At 39.9% G+C, this 22,687-nt stretch overlaps 1 protein-coding gene across 2 annotated transcripts in view; it reads left to right on the plus strand.

Moving 5' to 3' along the window:
- The window catches only part of POLA1 (DNA polymerase alpha 1, catalytic subunit), a 318,904-nt gene that overhangs the window by 24,854 nt on the left and 271,363 nt on the right, over window positions 1–22,687 (plus strand). For both annotated transcript variants that reach the window (XM_074392217.1, XM_003924081.4), the window contains exons 7-18: window positions 97–189; window positions 610–697; window positions 981–1,182; window positions 1,270–1,448; window positions 4,539–4,651; window positions 5,412–5,528; window positions 7,047–7,121; window positions 8,009–8,147; window positions 8,872–9,026; window positions 16,290–16,374; window positions 17,663–17,724; window positions 20,390–20,479. In XM_074392217.1, the coding sequence (XP_074248318.1) occupies window positions 97–189; window positions 610–697; window positions 981–1,182; window positions 1,270–1,448; window positions 4,539–4,651; window positions 5,412–5,528; window positions 7,047–7,121; window positions 8,009–8,147; window positions 8,872–9,026; window positions 16,290–16,374; window positions 17,663–17,724; window positions 20,390–20,479 (1,398 nt within the window). The remainder of the gene's footprint in view (window positions 1–96; window positions 190–609; window positions 698–980; window positions 1,183–1,269; window positions 1,449–4,538; window positions 4,652–5,411; window positions 5,529–7,046; window positions 7,122–8,008; window positions 8,148–8,871; window positions 9,027–16,289; window positions 16,375–17,662; window positions 17,725–20,389; window positions 20,480–22,687) is intronic.

Here is a 22,687-nt window from a genome sequence, read left to right on the forward strand (position 1 = left end):
GGTTTGCTTATTGGGCTTCAATGAGTGAAGAAGTATACTTTTTCTGTCTGTGGTAAACCAAGCATGGCAGTGAATATGTCTTCCCTTTCCTTTTAGAAACCTCAAATAACTCCACCACCTGTAATGATACTGAAGAAGAGAACATCCATTGGAGCTTCACTGAATCCTTTCTCTGTGCACACCCCCACGGTAAAGTGTGTAGAGATACCTTCAATCTTGATTTATAGTATTGCTTTAAACTTACTTTATTGCTTTTCTATGTGAGGGAAATACCTTTAAATTTGTTTTTGATTTTTGTTTTAAATTAGGACTCTTATAGTTTCTTGTATTTCAAAAATAGCATGTGCCTGATTTTTTCATAGTAAATTTGCAGTAACTAGTACGTGTTTATTATAGGTATTACAACTGTGGTAAATGCAATAATTTTCCTTCCAGAAGCAAGTATCTTTTTGTAAACCTAGGTAACAGTAAAATAATTGAAGCTGTTACATTAATAATACATAAAATCTTTTTATAAAAGGGAACTGTCATTATCTTTGGTCAGGGTAGGACAGTTGCATATTTTTACTATGTAGGTCTAACTGACTAAATATTTAAAAACGTTTACAGGCAGTTTCTTCAGGAAAAATTGCTTTCCATGTCTCCAGAAAGGAGCCTCCATTAACTCCTGTTCCTCCTAAACGTGCTGAATTTACTGGTAAGTTTGATGTCAGGCAGAATTGCAAGAGTGTTGCGTGCTTTCTGTCAAAAATGAAGACCCCATGATGGAGGAGGTATAGGTGATTTTGAAGGTGTTGTGATGGTATGTTTAAATGTGAAGATTTAAATTCATAGCAGTAAAAGTTAAAAACACCCAGTTTGGAGATTAAAGAGAAATGCACACATAGTATAGAAAAGGTAGAGGCTGCTATTTTAGTGTTGGATGAGCCTTTGGCCCAGTGGCACTGGCACATGACAAGAATGGGTGATGATGCCTACAGGCGAGCTGGTACAGGCGGAGAGTACAGAAGAAGAGCAGGAGTCAGGGCCAATGGAGTTTGAAGATGGTGACTTTGATGAGCCCATGGAAGCTGAAGAGGTGGACCTGGAGCCTGTGGCTGCCAAGACTTGGGACCAAGAGAGTGAGCCAGCAGAGGAAGTGAAGCAAGAGGTGGATCCTGGGAAAGGCACCATGTCCTACTTGTAAGAGCATTTTATGACTTTTCTGGCAAATAGGACTACAATTTGCTGTTGAATTTTGAAAGGTTTTTGAAAATGTGATTTCTGCAGAGGAAGTGTTTTCCCGGATGTCTCTTGTTGGGATGTTGATCAAGAAGGTGATAGCAGTTTCTCAGTGCAGGAAGTTCAAGTGGATTCCAGTCACCTCCCATTGGTAAAAGGGGCAGATGAGGAGCAAGTATTCCACTTTTATTGGTTGGATGCTTATGAAGATCAGTACAACCAACCAGGTAATCATATGCCTTTAACTCAGAGTAGGACCTTTCCCTTAAGTATTTTGTGTGTGTGTGTGTGTATGTGTTTTGTCTTTATTTTCTTTAACCAATTTATTTATTTTTGTTTTCTGTTTTTTTTTCCTTTGTCTTTTAAATACTTGAGTGATTATAATTGGCTCAGGTCAGGCCCTGCCCTCACTTAACATGTATTGTAAGAGAGTGGCACTCACTCATTGTAAAGTGAACGCGCCACTCTGATGGAGAGGAGCTATGGTGTGAATAATCCTTAAAGATGCTTATTCCAAAAATTAGTTACATACGGTTTTGGAATGTGTGTTTGTCGTTCACTATTGGTGTATCTGAAGTTACAGGAATGCACTTCAGTTTAAATGGAATCAGTCATTAATTTGTCTGTTTCTTCAGTTATTTTGAATGCCTGTTGTGTGCTAGGCACTGAGATGGGATGAATAAGCTGGACAGATTGCCTAGACTATAATGGAGCTTACATTCTAGGGGGGGTGGGAGAGTGGGGGCACATTAGCAGTAATGAGATAAATTGATAAATGATGTAAAGAAAATTAGCTGGGGGATGGCCAGGGGAGGCCTGTCTGAGGAAATTACCACTGGGCTGAGATTTGAGGTATTTGCAGAGCTGACGAAAGGGCATTTCAGCAGAAGATATAATAGCTCTTTAGTGGAAGCTTGGACTTCTCACCCTCAGTCCACTCTCCTGTTCTGGTTCCGTGGTACTTCTCAAGTTGTGTTCTCTTCTATGGCACACCTTTCTCTGTTATTGATGCCAACGGGTTAAATAAGATAGCTTAAAAAAAACTCCTTTAATCTCAGAGGGTTGAACAGTTTCATCGTGATAGCAGGTAATGATCACTGAGCTTTGGTGAAATCAATGCTGCTAATAAAAATGAAGTACTCCCAAAGACCCTGTTATTGTTTCTCACTTTCTTACGGATTCTGAGTAAGTCAGTTGTTGCTGAATGCTCCATAATTATGAAAAGAATCTTACTCTTTGCATATGGGAAGATATCCTGTCTTCATTATGACTTTTTCAAGGTTGAATAATCCTGACTGCACCTGGTTTCAGTTAGTAACTTTGAGAGGAATGTAATCTTTGTTTACCATGATCTTTTTTGTGGCAAATGAGGCATAAACAGTGTCAAATGTGTTGCATGAAGTGTGATATTAGTTTGAATGTAAAATGAGCTATTTGAATCTTTGAATCCAATATTAGGGTCTTTATTTTTCTTTGCATAGCATTTTGTTTTTCCATCTTTAACTGTTGTGAGGATGACTTTTAATTTTCTGAGCTACTGTGATTTTTTTTCTTTTTAAATCATCCCATAGTCCTTCCTTCTCTTTCTCTCCCCTGTTTACCCTCCCTGTTACCCCCTAAGCTGAAAAAAGTCTCATAACTCTTAGAAGAATTTTAATCATCTGCAGAAGTGAAAATTCTTAGATCGTCTTATTTCTACCAGGATGTGTGACAAAAGGAGTCACTGATGAGCAGTCTTGTGAAACTGGGGTAATTGACCTTGTAAACAGTAGTCTTTGCATGTGCCAGAATTTATTTTATTTATTTATTTATTTATGTTCTTTCTTTTCTTTTTCTTCCTTTCTCCTTTCCCTCCCTTCCCCTCTCCTTATTTTCTTTCTTTTCTTTCTTTCTCCCTTGCTCCATTCCCTCCCTTCCCTTCCTTCCTTCCTTTCCTTCCTTCCCTTCCTCTCTTCCCTTTCTTCCCTTTCTTCCTTCCCTTTCTTTCTTTCTTGATGGAGTTTCACTCTTGTTACCCAGGCGGGAGTGCAATGGTGCGATCTCTGATCACTGTAACCTCTGCCTCCTGGGTTTAAGCAATTCTCCTGCCTCAGCCTCCCGAGTAGCTGGGATTATGGGCATGTGCCACCATGCCCGGCTAATTTTTTTTTTTTTTTTTTTGTATTTTCGGTAGAGACAGGGTTTCTCCATGTTGGTCAGCTGGTCTCGAACTCCTGATCTCAGGTGATCCCCCTGCCTCAGGCTCCCAAAGTGCTGGAATTACAGGTGTGAGCCACTGCGCCCGGCCCAGAATTTTCTTAGTGTCTCAGATTAGGTGTCTATGTTGAGTGGCTTTGTTGATGGATTACTGCTGTCTGATTATTCATGGAGCCTGAGATATTGCACAGTGACCATCTCCTGGGTTGACTAACAAATGTCTGCAGTCTGTCCTTCATGGCCAGTTTTCATAAACAATGATTTGATGTCTAAAAAGGTGTGATTTTACTTTATAGTATTCATTAAGTAGGGATCTCAACAGCAGAACTTCTACTGATTTGGTTACTAAACCATTTGTTAAACTGAAATAGAAGAGAAAGGAACATTATAAACCCTACCTAGTTAGACATCCTAAGTAGCTGTGAGGCAGAAAGGGTGAAATTGAAGATGATAGTAGTCCCTATTATGATAAATTTATTACATGGAATAAGAAATATGAGGTAAATTATGTTTTTCCTAAACACAGTTTTACATATAGAAAAATACTGATATGTTAGTTATCCTGATACATGAATATTGTTTTTTATTGGTAAATACAAGTGCTAAAAAATTAGAATTATATTCTCAGATCTGTAAGTTCTCACAAGAGGCTTAATTATGAGACTTGTTGGAAAATACTTTACTTGTTTCTGTTTCTTTTTATTTTGAGACAGGGTTTTGCTGTGTTGACCAGGCTGGTCTCAAACTCCTTAGCTCAAGCAATCTGCCCACCTTGGCCTTCTGAAGTGCTGGGATTACAGACATGAGCCACTGTTCTTGGCCTGTTTTGTTTCACTTAATCTGTGTAATCCTGATTATGGGGAAAATGTTTATGCTAAGTTAGAGAATCATTTGGTCCCCTGTCCTCCCAGTGGTCATACATTGTGCCATTGTGTTAGTGTAGTATGGCAACAGTACTGAGTATAGAGCTGGTCTTGGGGAGTTGGAAATGGATATAAATTTGCTGTCAAAATGAATTATCGTGAAGGTATAGATGTGCAGACACATTCAGTGAGTCTCTGTATTGCTTCTTTAATTAGATGAAATGTTTCTTTTCTCATGATTTTCACTTATTCTTTCAGGTGTGGTATTTATGTTTGGCAAAGTTTGGATTGAATCAGCCGAAACCCATGTGAGCTGTTGTGTCATGGTGAAAAATATCGAACGAACACTCTACTTCCTTCCCCGTGAAATGGTAAACATTAGTGATTAGCTTTTAGTCCTCAGTAGTTGTATCTGCCACACATTCTGTGTTCTGCTGCCAGTTCTGTCCTTCAGTAGGACTACGAATTCTCTACAATCCTGATGCTTCTTTCTTGCTGCTTGCCTAGTGACCACTGATTGTCAGCAATTCTATTAGGGTTTGGGAAAAGTAGAAAAATAAAGTAGAACTCAGTTTTTCAATTTATTAGAGTATAAATGTTTCTGAGTTTTAGTATATAATGCTTTCTTTCCCTCACCCCTCATTTCCATAACAATCAGGGTTGGAACTATAAGGTTCTAAAATGTGACATGGAACTTGGCCCAGTTTTCATAGTTTTGCTGCATAGGCAGCAGTGATACTCCCTCCATTGCCATTTATTAACAAATTCAATTCTATTTGCATCTCCTTTTTTATTGGGACTTAACATCCCCATTTCCCTCTCAGCCCCTCCCCATGTCAGTTAACTGTGGAGTCTGTTGGTCAGGATTTACAATGCTTATTCTTCCATTTTGTAGACTTGATCATCTTTATCACTGATTTGTTTTTATGATGCCATTGGGAGGAATTGGGCATTTGGTTTAGTACATTTTTTGGGTCTGTTTGGATCTTTGAACTTATCTGTAAGACTGCTATTAAATATTTAAATGGGTAAGGATGAAAATTGATACAGACTTGGGTTTCTGGTAGCTGAGAAGATCTTATGTACAGATACTTTTTTTTTTCCCATCTGCCCCCTTTTCTGGGGTAACAGAAAATTGATCTAAATACGGGGAAAGAAACAAGAACTCCAGTTTCAATGAAGGATGTTTATGAGGAATTTGATGAGAAAATAGCAACAAAATATAAAATTATGAAGTTCAAGTCTAAGGTTTGTATTTGGCGGTGATTTTTTTCCAGCTATGTTTGTTGTTTATTTTCTGATTTAGCAAATAGTTATTGCATATTTTCTTTGTGCAGGATGCCTTCTGTGTGGCTATAATTTATTGAATGGAAATTTCATAGATATGAATGTAAAGACAATATATTAGATTTGTAAAAATATTTTTTTGTTTTAAAATGCTTACAAAATAATTGTTTATTAATTTGAATGGAAAGATAACTCATAGCAAATTAATTGCCTCCAGTGCTTGCAGCATGTCTTATGCTCTTATTCTCAAGTGGAGAAGAAACTGCTCTGATCTCATTTGTATTAGTTATTGCCAAGATGTTTTGGTTAGAAAGTTAAGTGATGTTTTATTTTTAAAAATCAGGGACTATAATACAGTCTGATAGAATGAACATCTTTGTGCTAGTTATGATGAATTGTCTTGATTTAGTGAGATTGATGCCTTTGGCTATAATTGTGGGGGCTATATAGCCTGCTCAAAGTACTGGCTATTAAGAATGATCGTGGAGGATTGAGTTACTAAAGATAAGGCTAATAGTATTAACTATTTGAGTTTTGAATTGTGGCTGATGGTTCAAGTCTTTAAAATTCTAGGAGCAATTGTGATATACTGGTGAAAAGTATAGGTCCTGAGGCCAGACTCCTTGTGCTTTTAAGTCCTAGCCTAGTGCTTACTAGTGTGTAACCTTGGACAAGTGCTGCATAACTTCTCTGTGCCTGTTTCTTCATCTGAGAAATAGGGCCCTATTTCAAGAGTTGCTGAAAGGGTTAAATCAATTAACTCATATTAGATGGTTAGAACAGTCCTTGCCAGATAGCCAACACTCAGTAAATATAAGCTATAATTATAATGCTAATTATTCAGTATTCTAGCAAGATGGAGTTGCTTAATATTAAATAGTAGCAAGTCATTTAATGCATTAACACATTAACATTGTAAAAAATTAATTTTTTTTTTTTTTTTGAGATGGAGTCTCGCTCTGTTGCCAGCCTGGAGTGCAGTGGCACAATCTTGGCTCACTGCAACTTCTGCCTCCCAGGTTCAAGCGATTCTCAGCCTCCCAAGTAGCTGAGACTACAGGCTCGTGCCACCATGTCCAGCTAATTTTTATATTTTTAGTAGAGACGGGGTTTCACCATGTTGGTCAGTCTGGTCTTGATCGTCCGATCTTGTGATCCACCCACCTCGGGCTCCCAAAGTGCTCGGATTACAGGTGTGAGCCATTGCACCTGGCCAAAATTTTCATCTTTTCTTGCCCCTCTTGAATGTAAATATTTTTGAGTTCTGTAGTGTCCAAGATAAGTCCTTTTAGCATTTTGACACTGGGTATTTTAGTTCCAATCGAAAGAGGAAAAGGTACCTTTTTGGCTTTATTTACCTTTGTGTTCCATAAGGATTCTTGATGATTAAATATAAGAGCATGTATTGTATATGTAATACTGGTAAGTTTGTGAAAAGTTTTTGTCTTAAGGATTTTTTAAAAATATCTACTTACTCAGCCAGTGGAAAAGAACTATGCTTTTGAGATACCTGATGTTCCAGAAAAATCTGAGTACTTGGAAGTTAAATACTCGGTAAGTCAAACACAATTACTGGGTTTTGCTTGAGAATGACATTTTTCTGTTTTTGAACTTTCAACCTACTTTCAGTTAGGAGTATTGGCAGGGATCCTCAAGCCCACACTTCATTGAGGTGGATTTACTGTGTAGTAATGAATAATTGAAATGGATAAAATTAATTTAAGTATATAGACTACAGGTTACACTGCCTTTCTCTGCTTTCGAGTATACATCTTTAAATAAATAAGTTGAAACAGCACAACTGTTTGTCAAGTGGAATGAATGCCGCATGATGGAGTTGGACATCATTAGTCTGTTGAAGTATCCCTTATGAGCAGTGGAAAGGTGAGAGAGGAGTTTCAGTAGCATTGCTATAGTACTACTCTTGCTCCTGTGACAGGCAGAGTCATTGCTATGGGATATTAATTAACTAGACCTTAACCTCTTCTTACCTCTGTTCTAGTGTTTTGTTCCTACAATGTTGGAAAAGGAAAACTTTATTTCTGACAGTGGTGATGAAAAGTATTTTCAGTGCATTCCACTCTGTTGCGTTCATTCTTCTAATGGAGTGGTACTTACTTGGTTATTCTTTATCAGTAAAGCATGTACAGCTCTGGACAGAAATTCTCTTTTGGGGGAGCTTCTCGGCCTATTTTTCTTCTAATGGGTGCCATCAAGATGCATTATTTTGTCATTGTGAATTGGTTTCGTTTCCTACTGTGAATTGTTTTGGATTTCATTTGTGGCAAATTACATTTCATATATATCAAAGGGTTTCTTCTGTGCTTCATAGAGAGGCTTTTGTTTATTTCAAATATAGACTTTGAAAAATGCAAAGTAATAGTTTTAAACAAAAAGACTTTTTTTTTTTTTTTTTTTTTTTTTTTTTTTGCCTTTTTCAGGCTGAAATGCCACAGCTTCCTCAAGATTTGAAAGGAGAAACTTTTTCTCATGTGTTTGGGACCAATACATCTAGCCTGGAACTGTTCTTGATGAACAGAAAGATCAAAGGACCTTGTTGGCTTGAAGTAAAAAGTCCACGTAAGGAAAAATATATGCTCAGAATGCTGAATAGATTGCTGATAGATGTGGTTTTTAAAAGGGAAGTTAGGAAATTGATATATTTATTTTAATGTATCCACTTCCTTTTCAGTTTGTTTCTTCAAAGTTTTCCTTGAGTGAGTATAGGGAGTATATTTGGAACCACCTTATCTCTGTAATGCCTGGCAGTTTAGTCTGAGGGAGGCCTCAGTTTGGGGTGCATCCCTTATTATGCTGTTATTCACATGTACTTCTGACCTGGCTGATGTGGCCCAGCTGTTCTCCATAGTGAACTGCTGATCTTTGAAATAGAGGAGAATCTGTATTCAATATGGATAGTGCATGTTTGGCCTGTTACCTGATGTTTTTCAGTAATTGCTTCTATGATAGTCTGCTTTGTCTTCGTGAAGCTCTTAAAAATGTTTCATGATTCCTCCAAGGCAGTGTTTGAGTTTTTTTAAAGCCTATTTTGGGTCCTGGATTCTTTAGAAAATCTGATGAAAGCTATGGACCTCTTTCCCAGGAAAATGAACATATGTACACACATATGAGGATTTGCATACAATCCAATAATGTGGCTTATTTTTAGTTAGATGTTATAATATGTCATTCTTATTAGAAGGCAGGATTGAAGAATATCCCAGTTAATGACAGATGTCTTAATTATAGTAGTTTTTCTTTTTCAGTAAATAGCTATTGATCTGTTGTATCTATTCTGTTTCAGAGCTCTTGAATCAGCCAATCAGTTGGTGTAAAGTTGAGGCAATGGCTTTGAAACCAGACCTGGTGAATGTAATTAAGGATGTCAGTCCTCCTCCACTTGTCGTGATGGCTTTCAGCATGAAGACAATGCGGAATGCAAAGAACCATCAAAATGAGGTTAAAAAAATAGGACAGATTTTGTACCCGTGCCTTAGATGTGATACTTGACTGAACTTGCACAGCTTTGCTTTAAGAGATAGTTGTTCTTTTTGGAGGGGAAAGAATACTAATTTGCTACTAAACTCTTATTATAGAGAATGAATTGAATTTGTCTAGTGTTGGAGTTTTTTCTTAAAGACTTAAATTGCTGAACTTATTTTTATTTTTTGTCTATTAAGTTTTTTATGTAGCAGAACTTCAAATAGATAAAGAGTAATAAAATGGAATCCATATACCAATCACTTATATTCAGCAGTTAGTAAGATTTTGTCACACTTGTTTATTTCTCTCCCTTTTTTCCCTCTTGAAGTATTTTAAAGCTGGTCTCAGACGTTGTGTCATTTTACCTCTGTGAACCTTGGTATGCTTCTCTCAAAACATGTGCACTTTCTTGTATAATACTGTTAGTGCACCCACTAACATTAACAGTGGCGATTCCTTGGTATAATCTAAAATACCCAGTCCATACTTACATGACCCTGTTTCTTAAGATGTCTTTTAGCGCTCAGTTTGTTTGAATCAGGATTTACACAAGATTCGCAGATGATATATTTTTTTTTTTTTTTTTGAGATGGAGTTTCGCTCTTGTTACCCAGGCTGGAGTGCAATGGCGCGATCTCGGCTCACCGCAACCTCTGCCTCCTGGGTTCAGGCAATTCTCCTGCCTCAGCCTCCTGAGTAGCGGGGATTACAGGCACGTGCCACCATGCCCAGCTGATTTTTTGTATTTTTAGTAGAGACGGGGTTTCACCTTGTTGACCAGGATGGTCTCGATCTCTTGACCTCGTGATCCACCCGCCTCGGCCTCCCAAAGTGCTGGGATTACAGGCTTGAGCCACCGCGCCTGGCCTTGCAGATGCTATTTAATCTCTGTGCCTCTTGAACCTCTTTTTTTTTTTTTAGATGGAGTTTCACTCTTGTTACCCAGGCTGGAGTGCAATGGCGCGATCTCGGCTCACCGCAACCTCCGCCTCCTGGGTTCATGCAATTCTCCTTCCTCAGCCTCCTGAGTAGCTGGGATTACAGGCAGGCGCCACCATGCCCAGCTAATTTTTTTTGTATTTTTAGTAGAGACGGGGTTTCACCATGTTGGCCAGGATGGTCTTGGTCTCTTGACCTCATGATCCACCCGCCTCAGCCTCCCAAAGTGCTGGGATTACAGGCATGAGCCACCGCGCCCGGCCCTTGAACCTCTTTTACATAGGAAGAACTCACTCCCACTCTTCAGTTTTTTAAATGACATTGAATAATTAAAGAAATATTGTTGTTCGTCTCATAGAATATCCTGTTTTCTCCATTTATTTGCTTTGTTATGGTGTCATTGGACTTTCCTCTATACGAGGGGTTGGCAGGCAATGAATGGTCTGTGAGCCAAATCCAACCTGCTACCTATTTTTGTAAATCAAGTTTCATTGGAAGATAGCATGTATACAGCTGCTTTTGCACTATGACAAGAGAGTTGAGTAGTAACAGAAACCATATGGCCTGCAAAACCTAGAATATTTACTATCTGGCACTTGAAAGAAAAAATATGCTGACCCTGCCTTATCCTTCGTATTTCTGTATACTGTAAGTTAGCTCTAAATGATCAAATTAGATTCAGGTTCAGCTTTTAGCCCAAATGCTTTATAGGTGATGCAGTGTACTTCATATTGTATCATATCAAAAGACACAATGTCTGGTTAAGCTGCTATTAGTTGACAAAGGCTGAGATCAAGGGGAAAAAAACCCTACTATTAGTGAGTCTGTGTTTGATTAGCAGTTGAATTAATGATAACTATTGTAATTCTCCATCAGCTTTTCATCTAATGTAAGGTTTTTTAACCTTGACACTACAGGTATTTTGGGCCAGGTAATTCTTTTGTGGGGTACTGTCTTCGGCATTGTAGGATGTTTAACAGCATCCCTGGCCTTTACCTTCTGGGTACCAGTAGCATGCCTCCCCTCTAGTTGTGACAGCCAAAAAATGCCTACAAACACATCATCAGATGTCCTGGAGACAGGGAATGTATATGTGTGTATAAAATCACCCCCAGTTGAGAACCACTGACTTAATAGCTTCATTTATTAGTCATTTTTGCCTGAATTAGTTATTTCATTAAGAGTTGTAGTATGTTTTTTTTTTCTTTTTTTTGAGACGGAGTCTCACTCTGTCACCCAGGCTGGAGTGCAGTGGCATGATCTTGGCTCACTGCAACATCTACCTCCTGGGTTCAAGTGATTCTCCTGCTTCAGCCTCTTGAGTAGCTGAGACTACAGGTGCATGCCACCACGCCCGGCTAATTTTTTGTATTTTTTAGTAGAGACAGGATTTTACCGTATTGGCTAGGCTGGTGTTGAACTTCTGACCTCGTCATCTGCCGCCTTGGCCTCCCAAAGTGTTGGGATTACAGGCGTGAGCCAGCACGCCTGGCCAAAATGGTGGTTTTAAAAAATTCTGTCCATGTTTATTAGTTAAATTTTTCTATAAAATTAAATTTTTTTCTTTAGCCAGTATTATTTGGTTATGCCATAATGGTTTATACGGGAAAGACAGGATAAATGCTTACTTCTTTCTCTTTAATTGCCAATTTTCTTTTTTTTTTTTTTTTTGAGGCGGAGTTTCAGTCTTGTTACCCAGGCTGGAGTGCAATGGCGCGATCTCGGCTCACCGCAACCTCCGCCTCCTGGGTTCAGGCAATTCTCCTACCTCAGCCTCCTGAGTAGCTGGGATTACAGGCACGCGCCACCACGCCCAGCTAGTTTTTTGTATTTTTTTAGTAGAGACGGGGTTTCACCATGTTGACCAGGATGGTCTCGATCTCTCGACCTCGCGATCCACCCGCCTCAGCCTCCCAAAGTGCTGGGATTGCAGGCTTGAGCCACCGCGCCCGGCTTGCCAATTTTCCTAGTAGGAAGTTGGCACCTACCTTACATGCAGTGGTGACCAGTGCTTTATTTGTTTACTTATTTATTTTTGTTGTTACATTTTACCTTTCTAAGTCCTTCTGACATTGATAGGGATCTTTTTTAACAGCATTTTGGCAGTATTTTCACTCTGATTTTTTGTTTTAGTATGTGATTTGATCTTTTTTTTTTTTGAGATGGAGTTTCGCTCTTGTTACCCAGGCTAGAGTGCAATGGCGCGATCTCGGCTCACCACAACCTCCGCCTCCTGGGCTCAGGCAATTCTCCTGCCTCAGCCTCCTGAGTAGCTGGGATTACAGGCACGAGCCACCATGCCCAGCTAGTTTTTTGTATTTTGAGTAGAGACGGGGTTTCACCATGTTGACCAGGATGGTCTCTATCTCTTGACCTCGTGATCCACCCGCCTCGGCCTCCCAAAGTGCTGGGATTACAGGCTTGAGCCACCGCGCCCGGCCTTTTTTTTTTTTTTTTAAGACAGAGCCTCACTCTGTTGCCCAGGCTGGAGTGCAGTGGTGCAGTCTCAGCTCACTGTGGCCTCTGCCTCCCAGGTTCAAGTGATTTTCTTGCCTCAGCCTCCCAAGTAGCTGGGATTACAGGTTCAGGGTACCACACCCAGTTAATTTTTGCATTTTTAATAGAGATGGGGTTTCACCATATTGCCTAGGCTGGTCTCGAACTCCTGACCTGAAGTGATCTGCCCACCCTAGCCTCCCAAAGTGCTATGATTACAGGCGTGAAACACTGCACTCGGCCTGGTCTTTTTTTTTTGACACCTAACGTTCTTTTTTCTTAACATCTGATCTTTTAATAATAGTTAATACAGTAGATGGCCATAGTTCATAGTTAAGTGTTTAGGAGAGGTTTAATTAGTAGTTAGTTTAAAAATGTATTCACCTCTAGTGTCCAGAATGAGGTTTCCACATTCCTTTTTTTTTTTGAGATGGACTCTGTTGCCCAGGTTGGAGTGGAGTGCAGTGGCACGATCTTGGCTCACTGCAATCTCTGCCTTCCAGGTTCAAGTGATTGTCCTGCCTCAGTGTCCTGAGTAGCTGGGATTACAGGTGTGTGCCACCATGCCTGGTTAATTTTTTTTTTTTTTTTTTTTTTTTTTTGAGGCGGAGTTTCGCTCTCGTTACCCAGGCTGGAGTGCAATGGCGCGATCTCGGCTCACCGCAACCTCCGCCTCCTGGGTTCAGGCAATTCTCCTGCCTCAGCCTCCTGAGTAGCTGGGATTACAGGCACACGCCACCATGCCCAGCTGATTTTTTGTATTTTTAGTAGAGACAGGGTTTCACCATGTCGACCAGGATGGTCTCGAACTCTCGACCTCGTGATCCACCCGCCTCGGCCTCCCAAAGTGCTGGGATTACAGGCTTGAGCCACCGCGCCCGGCCTTTTTTTTTTTTTTTTAAGACAGAGCCTCACTCTGTTGCCCAGGCTGGAGTGCAGTGGTGCAGTCTCAGCTCACTGTGGCCTCTGCCTCCCAGGTTCAAGTGATTTTCTTGCCTCAGCCTCCCAAGTAGCTGGGATTACAGGTTCAGGGTACCACACCCAGTTAATTTTTGCATTTTTAATAGAGATGGGGTTTCACCATATTGCCTAGGCTGGTCTCGAACTCCTGACCTGAAGTGATCTGCCCACCCTAGCCTCCCAAAGTGCTGGGATTACAGGCGTGAAACACTGCACTCGGCCTGGTCTTTTTTTTTTGACACCTAACGTTCTTTTTTCTTAACATCTGATCTTTTAATAATAGTTAATACAGTAGATGGCCATAGTTCATAGTTAAGTGTTTAGGAGAGGTTTAATTAGTAGTTAGTTTAAAAATGTATTCACCTCTAGTGTCCAGAATGAGGTTTCCACATTCCTTTTTTTTTTTGAGATGGACTCTGTTGCCCAGGTTGGAGTGGAGTGCAGTGGCACGATCTTGGCTCACTGCAATCTCTGCCTTCCAGGTTCAAGTGATTGTCCTGCCTCAGTGTCCTGAGTAGCTGGGATTACAGGTGTGTGCCACCATGCCTGGTTAATTTTTTTGTATGTTTAGTAGAGATGGGGTTTCACCATGTTGGCCAGGCTGGTCTTGAATTTCTGGCCTTAAGTGATCTGCCCACCTTGGTCTCCCAAAGTGCTGAGGTTATAGGCGTCAGCCAGTGTGCCTGGCCCCATTTTCTAATAAAAGGAAACTGAGGTCTGTGAAGTAATGGCTAACTCAGGGAAGGAAATATCTGAAACATCTTATACCAGAGAGCAAGGACAGTAGTAAAATCTACTGGAGATATGTTAAAAGGACTCAGTAATTCGACTTGGACTCAGTAATCAACTTGAAGAGTCTTCTACTGACCAAAGAGGGGACACTGTGAGAGTAAGAATACGTGTAACAGATTGAAACACATCAGATCCATGAGTTCATAATGATATTGTCAGCAATGACACCGCATTGGTCACTTGCGAAGGAAGCCAGGGAACCAACTCATTATTCTGAAAACTGGTAAAGGGATTGAATTAAGCATTTTTTTTTTTTTTTCCTGAACACATACCTCAGGCAAGCAAATAATTGATGAGGGTAAGTTTATCTTCATAGAAGGTTTCCAGCTAATAAATGAAGGAAAAATGGAATAGTACTACTTTGTAATTGCCAGTGAAATAATGGATCTAGGAAGGGATCACCAGCAGGTACTAATATCATTAAGGTAGGGATGAGCAGATGTTATGTTCCTGTGCGTTTTGACAGAAGTAATTGGCACCTCTAAAGTATTCTTGCCCAAAAATTGAACCTGATTTTGATCAAGCTTTTAGATGTAACTTTGAATTTATTGGCAGTATGGAGACAGGAAAAACATGTTAAATGACATTAATGGGACACAAGCAGTGGAATCTATACTATGGGGCACTCTATAGGACAAACAAGCTAGTTTCTTTAGCAGATAAATTACAGGGGAATGACAGATGGGATGGGGTTGTACCTGTAGTTTTACTTATCAACCATTTACAAAATATGGCCCTTACATGGTAAATAAAATTGAGATAATTAGAAAATATGAAAATTTAAATTCTGCCTGGATAATTAATGGTTTTAAGAAATTACTATTAATGTAATTGTATTAGGTGAGATATTGTATTATGATTATATTTTTCAAACATCATATCTTTCAGAGTGGTGGTGGTTCTCAGCTGGGTGAGATTTTGCCTCTAAGGGGACATTTGGCAATGTCTGGAGACATTTTTGGTTATCACAACTCAGGGGGTCTGGCAATGGTAATACTGGCAACTAGTAGGGAGATGCTAGGGATGCTGCTAACATTCTACAGCTCACAGGACAACCCCCACAACAAAGAATTATTTGGCCCAAGATGTCAGTAGTTCCAAGATTGAGAAACCCAGTTTTAGAGATTGATGCTGAAATCTTCCCAGATAAAATGATAGGTTTGGGTTTTGCTTCAAAATAATCTATAGAGAGGAAGGAAGTAGGTAGGGTCCTATGTAGATGAGTTGATAATTGAAAATGGATGATGGCTAATATAGGAGTTAATTTTATTATTTTGTCTATTTTTTAATGTGTTTACATATTTTTATAATAAAAAATTTTTTTTTTTTTTTTTTGAGACGGAGTTTCACTCTTGTTACCCAGGCTGGAGTGCAATGGCGCGATCTCGGCTCACCGCAACCTCCGCCTCCTGGGTTCAGGCAATTCTCCTGCCTCAGCCTCCTGAGTAGCTGGGATTACAGGCACACGCCACCATGCCCAGCTAATTTTTTGTATTTTTAGTAGAGACGGGGTTTCACCATGTTGAGCAGGATGGTCTCGATCTCTTGACCTCGTGATCCGCCCGCCCTGGCCTCCCAAAGTGCTGGGATTACAGGCTTGAGCCACCGCACCCGGCCTTATAATAAAAAATTTAAAGTCTTTATTTCTTATTTTTTGAGATGGAGTCTCACTCTGTCACCCAGGCTGGAGTGCAGTGGCGTGATCTTGGTTCACTGCAACCTCCACCTCCTGGGTTCAAGTGATTCTTCTGCCTCACCCTCCCGAGTAGCTGGGATTACAGGCGCATGCCACCATGCCCAGCTAAGTTTTGTATTTTTAGTGGAGACCGGATTTCACCATTTTGGCCAGGCTGGTCTTAAACTCCTGAACTGAAGTGATCCACCCACCTCAACCTCTCAGAGTGGTGGAATTACAGGCGAGAGCCCCATGCTCAGCCAGAATTTTCATATGTATTTAAATGTGTATCTTTGAATATTCTTGGTAGTCTTGGTGAGAATGCAGAATATACAGTAGCGGATTGATAAGTGGGCTTTTCCCTCCTTTCTTTGCAGATTATTGCTATTGCAGCTTTGGTCCATCACAGTTTTGCATTAGATAAAGCATCCCCACAGCCTCCCTTTCAGTCACACTTCTGTGGTATGTATTTTTTTAAAACTGATTTACTAATAGCTTGCTTTGAGTTTCCTTGTTTTTTCTCCAGCTATTGGATTAGTAACTTGTTTCTCAAAAATTGTTTTCAAGAACAGTTAGTGCATATTGTTAAAGAGGGTTTTCTTTTTTTTTTATTCATGGAAACCAAGTTTTATTGGATTGGTTTCTTCCTACTTAACTGGTTCATTTTTTTCTAGGAGCAGAAGTCTGGAGTCTTATTTGATAGCTTCTTTTTGTTCCAGTGGTTGCTGTATTGAGGCTGAGGAATTATTTTCTGGGTCAAAATTAGGCTTTAACTATTTTCTGATGTCATCCTAATAGCCCATCATAGAAGCCTGATCAAAGTTTTCTGTGATGAGGCAAGATGCCAAGGAATAAATATTTACCTATTCGGGAGGAGTTATAGTGATATCAATTGGAGTTGTGTTGTGCTGTGCGTAAAATTCAGTGAATGAAACAATTCCACTGAATTCTGCATATGTGTTTTATGAGTCAGTCCCTATGGAGGATTCGGATATAATCCATGTTGAGAGCTTGGCTGGTTACCTAATCATTTTGCTGTTTTTTAAAAAAGGGAATAATACTATTGATCTATTGTACTTCCTGGGATCTTTTCCAGCCCAGAACTAGAGATTAACTTGGCCAGCTTCTCTTCTCTGGTTTTCTTGGGTATTAGGAAAATAGGACTAAAACATGCAGAGAAGGGAGTATGAGGTATGATTTTTATGAAGTTTTACCCATTAAGTAGGTAGAACACATGGAACAAAATGATGATGAGAATAGCGTGGAAAATACATTGAAGAAACCAATTACGAACTCATTTCAACACATATTTATCCACTTCCTCCATATATGTCACTATGTGAACAGCTGTTGTGTTTGGTAAGGAACTTATAGTGTGTAATAGGGGAAGCTTTGGTCAGCTTTACTTTTTGAGAAGGTTGAACTGAGTTCCTCCACTGTATGCTGCTTGGGGCATTGGTGGTGGTGATGCTTCCTTTGAGGAAGACTGCTAAAATCTTCCATTCTGTCTTGAACGCATAGATAGCAAATGTTTCATCAAAGCAGTTTTAATGACTGCAGGGACTTAAGGATCTGTGCTTGATTATTCTTTTGAGGTCTGTAAACATGACTAGTGGAAGTATTTGATGATCTTCCTAATTCTTCAGGGATGGGGGGAATATAAGACAGTTTCATTTGGAAATGTGTACTATATGATTACCTGAAATTGAGCAAGATGGGTGTTGGAATCTTTATTTTTTCCTTTATACAGTTGTGTCTAAACCACAGGACTGTATTTTTCCATATGCTTTTAAAGAAGAGATTGAGAAAAAGGTAAGGAAGAGATTGAGAAAAAGGTAAAGAGCTCATTATATGAAGCACCTGTTTGTTTGGAGAGAGAAAGAAAAGGGGGGTGATATGGACTAGTAGAAAGAAGCTGTTTTATATTTTCATTTATTAGATTCATTCCTGCCAGATTGGATTATGACATCGGCCCATTAAAATGTATTAGACATATACGCCTAGAAGCATTATTTAACAGTGTTTAAATGTTTTACTACGTGAAAATAATGGGATTCTTTACTGTATTGGTAGATCGATAGGCTCAAATCCCCCTTCAATAGCTTAATTAGAAGCTTTTCTAAAATGCCTATGATTATATGCTTACTGTTTTGGGGGAAGGTGTTGGGTAGAGTCCCTCCTGAGCTTGGGGAAAGCCAAGTAAAGTTGGGAATACTCTAGATGTTAAAGGGCCATTTGTTGGCAAAGTTGACATGGGCTGACCAAAAGTGATCAGTGATCTCTAAATTCCAGTGTGCTCCCTGAAGAAGTTTACATGGGTCCTTAATAAAATGGGGAGGAATGGGAAGTAGTATAATGTAATGAATTTTTCATAGAGGTAAATGTATTCAATCAAAAGAATTTTCTTTTATGGAGAGTATGTTGTTTCTTTTACGAAGTGATGGTATTGATAAATTTTTTGGTTTGTTTTGTGTGTTTTTTTTTTTTTTTTGAGACAGAGTTTCGCTCTTGTTACCCAGGCTGGAGTGCAATGGCGCGATCTCGGCTCACTGCAACCTCCACCTCCTGGGTTCAGGCAATTCTCCTGCCTCAGCCTCCTGAGTAGCTGGGATTACAGGCACACGCCACCATGCCCAGCTGATTTTTTGTATTTTTAGTAGAGACGGGGTTTCACCATGTCGACCAGGATGGTCTCGAACTCTCGACCTCGTGATCCACCCGCCTCGGCCTCCCAAAGTGCTGGGATTACAGGCTGGAGCCACCGCGCCCGGCTGTTTTGTGTTTTAATGTTTTCACTTGACAAAAGTAAGCAACCTTGTCAGGTTCCACTTATTTTATTTAATTGGCTTGAGAAGTCCAATAGTTGGAGGTACTATTAGATTAGGCTATTATTTGTAAAGTGCCCTGAATTACCTAACCAAGTAAAATGACCTAGGAAAATTCCATTAGAATCAAATTGACTTTTTTTTTTTTGAGATGGAATCCCACTCTGTTGCCCAGGCTGGAGTGCAGTGGCGTGATGTCAGCTCACTGCAGCCTCCATTTCCTGGTTCAAGTGATTCTCGTGCCTCAGCCTCCTGAGTAGCTGGGATTACAGGTTTGCGCTACCACGCCTGGTTAATTTTTGTCTTTTTAGTAGAGATGGGGTTTCACCATGTTGGCCAGGCTGGTCTGGAACTCCTGACGTCAAGTGATCCACCTGCCTTGGCCTCCCATAGTGCTGGGATTACAGGCCTGAGCCACCACGCCTGGCCAAACTGACATTTTTTAACTGACCTAATTGTAGAAAACATATAACCATCAACTTCCATTTTTAGAGATTTTTAATGAGTGGATCTTTTGAATACCTGATTTATATTAGTAATCCAAGTAGAAGCCTTTTGTGTGAAGATAGGTTTTGTTTATAGTTAAAACACTTACAATTCTTTTTTTTTCTTTGAGACAGAGTTTTGCTCTGCTCACTGCAACATCCACCTCCCATTTTCAAGCCATTCTCCTGCCTTAACCTTCCAAGTAGCTGGAATTACGGGCATGTGCCACCATGCCCAGCTAATTTTGTATTTTTTTTTTTTTTTTTTTTTTTGAGACGGAGTTCCGCTCTTGTTACCCAGGCTGGAGTGCAATGGCGCGATCTCGGCTCACCGCAACCTCCGCCTCCTGGGTTCAGGCAATTCTCCCGCCTCAGCCTCCTGAGTAGCTGGGATTACAGGCATGTGCCACCATGCCCAGCTAATTTTTTGTATTTTTAGTAGAGACGGGGTTTCACCATGTTGACCAGGATGGTCTCGATCTCTCGACCTCGTGATCCACCCGCCTTGGCCTCCCAAAGTGCTGGGATTACAGGCTTGAGCCACCGCGCCCGGCCTAATTTTGTATTTTTAATAGAGATGGGGTTTTACCATGTTGGTCAGGCTGGTGTTGAACTCCTGACCTCAGGTGATCCACCCACCTTGGCCTTCCAAAGTGCTGGGATTACAGGTATGAGCCACTGTGTTCATCCAATTATAATTTTTAAATGTGTTTGCTTTTAGTCTAGTTTCTTATTTGTCAGTTCTTACCATTTGGAATTAGTTTATACAATCCTTGGGATTTCTTTGCCTTTTAAATACATAAACAGTGAAGTCTACCAGGGATTATATAGGAAAGTAATAGTTTTAATAGGTACTCTGATTCATATGCTCTAAAATGTATCCAGATGCACAAGCATGTCCCTGTGGAGGGACATTTCTGTGTTTTATGTTGCTCAGCACTTAAAATTTTGCTTTATTCACATGCTTATTACTAGAATGAGCTCCTTAGAGACTTTGTAATTATTACTATGAAACCTAGAATCAGGAATTTCATTGTTACATTTAGTTTTGAAATGAATGGTTTCTTTTAACTCTAAGAAATCTTACCATAGTTGAACAAGAAGCCAAGGTACAGTACTTGTTGACAGTAAAGAGTTGTCAGTGACTTGTGTGTTTTTATCTAACAGAATGTGAAGGTTGAGGTTGCTGCAACAGAAAGAACACTGCTCGGTTTTTTCCTTGCAAAGGTTCACAAAATTGATCCTGATATCATTGTGGTGAGTAGATGTTTGATCATGTCATGGGGAAGCTCTTCATTTCTTAGTTATTTTCAGTGTGACTTTATTGGTGCTTTTGAACAGCAAATAATCTTTTCAGAATGAAATGATTCTGTGGACTGGTGGGAATTGCTATACTTGCTGCTAGTAGGAGAAAAAAATAACAAGCCCACTGCAAGATAGTTTTTTTCCTCTAATATAAAAGCAACCTATGACTTAGTGTTGAAGTTAAGGATTCTCTGGCTATTTATGCTTAGAGACAAGCACATAAGTAAGTAAATGTGCGCAACCTGAGTTTGCCAAAATTTTGCTTTGGTAGCCCAGTTGTATAGTGGTCACAGTAGTTTATTAATTCACTTGGTTTGGTGCAAATTACAAAACTAAGTATTTTAATTTTATGAACTCAGTGAATTTCTATGACATATACCTTTGTTTTTTTTTTTTTTTTTTTTGAGACGGAGTTTCGCTCTTGTTACCCAGGCTGGAGTGCAATGGCACGATCTCGGCTCACCGCAACCTCCGCCTCCTGGGTTCAGGCAATTCTCCTGCCTCAGCCTCCTGAGTAGCTGGGATTATAGGCACGCGCCACCATGCCCAGCTAATTTTTTGTATTTTTAGTAGAGACGGGGTTTCACCATGTTGACCAGGTTGGTCTCGATCTCTCGACCTTGTGATCCACCCGCCTCGGCCTCCCAAAGTGCTGGGATTACAGGCTTGAGCCACCGCGCCCGGCCTGACATATACCTTTGAAAACTCAGGGCTCGGAATATTTTTTTCTGTTGATGACCCAGTATGCTCCTGCTAGACAGCTTGAGCTAATAATTCATTGAGCTATTTTTTGCCCTAGTTCCTAAGAGTCCTAAAGCAACATTTTGCTTTATATGTCCTCTGACCTTCCTAGTTTGGAGAATATGGAATTCCTTCATTTGTCTTTTTTCTGGGTTAATGGATCAATCAAATTATGTTGTTGTTGTTTTTTTTTCCCAGAGGAATGTAGACTATAAATGCCTGTATTTTTAATATGGTATGAGTAATTTGGGTACATTGAAGTCTTGCAAAAATGTTTCCTATATTCTTGTCTACATTCATTTTTACTCTTGGATACCTTATCTGGCAACTGTATAGCTAGCTAGCATCCTGAGTTTCTGTGGATTGGAAGCAATATCTCTACACCCACTTCTCTTATACTATTTCAAGACCTACCTTTAAAGTTCCAGGAAGATTCTGTGCACAGTGTTGTACTGTGGCATTCTGTCTCAGGACCAGGCCCTCAGTCAGCCTCTAATAACAACAGTATCTTGGACCCCAAAGAGATGCCGTGAAGCCTGGGAAACCTGGCCTGGCTTTGGGTGTTAGAGCCAAGTCTATGTGTGAGAAATCTGGATGTAAGATGGAATTCTGACATGAATTTGGGTCCCTGATTCTAGGTATGATAATTTGTAAGTGAGACTTCCTCAAGGCCTTTGGTCTTATAATTTTTTTTTTTTTTTTTTTTTTTTTGAGATGGAGTTTCGCTCTTGTTACCCAGGCTGGAGTGCAATGGCACGATCTCGGCTCACCGCAACCTCCGCCTCCTGGGTTCAAGCAATTCTCCTGCCTCAGCCTCCTGAGTAGCTGGGATTACAGGCATGCGCCGCCATGCCCAGCTAATTTTTTGTATTTTTAGTAGAGACGGGGTTTCACCATGTTGGCCAGGATGGTCTTGATCTCTTGACCTCATGATCCACCCGCCTCGGCCTCCCAAAGTGCTGGGATTACAGGCGTGAGCCACCGCGCCCGGCGGTCTTATAATTTAATAGGCAAAACTGCTATGAATATCTAGTGGTAAAATACACATAACGTAAAATTAACTGTTGACCATTTTATAGTATACAGTTCAGTGGTATTAACTACATTCATAATGTTATACAGGCATCACACCATCCATCTCTGTAAGTCTTTTCATCTTGTAAAATTGAAACACTGTACTCAGTAACTTCCCATTCCCCCAGCCCTTGGCAACCACCATTCTACTTTTTGGATTCTATGATTTTGACTACTCTTAAGTAGTGGCCATATATTTTTAATTAAGTTTAATCACAAGTATATTTGTTGATCTGAATTGTTTTAAACTTCATCTAATTTTTGATAAGCAGAGGCAAGTGAATCATGTTCACATGTTGGAAATTATTATAGAAGTGAAAAATCTAGTTGCATATTTGAGATAAT

The sequence above is a fragment of the Saimiri boliviensis genome, chromosome X (assembly GCF_048565385.1).
Source record: "Saimiri boliviensis isolate mSaiBol1 chromosome X, mSaiBol1.pri, whole genome shotgun sequence".
NCBI classification, from domain to species: Eukaryota; Metazoa; Chordata; class Mammalia; order Primates; family Cebidae; genus Saimiri; species Saimiri boliviensis.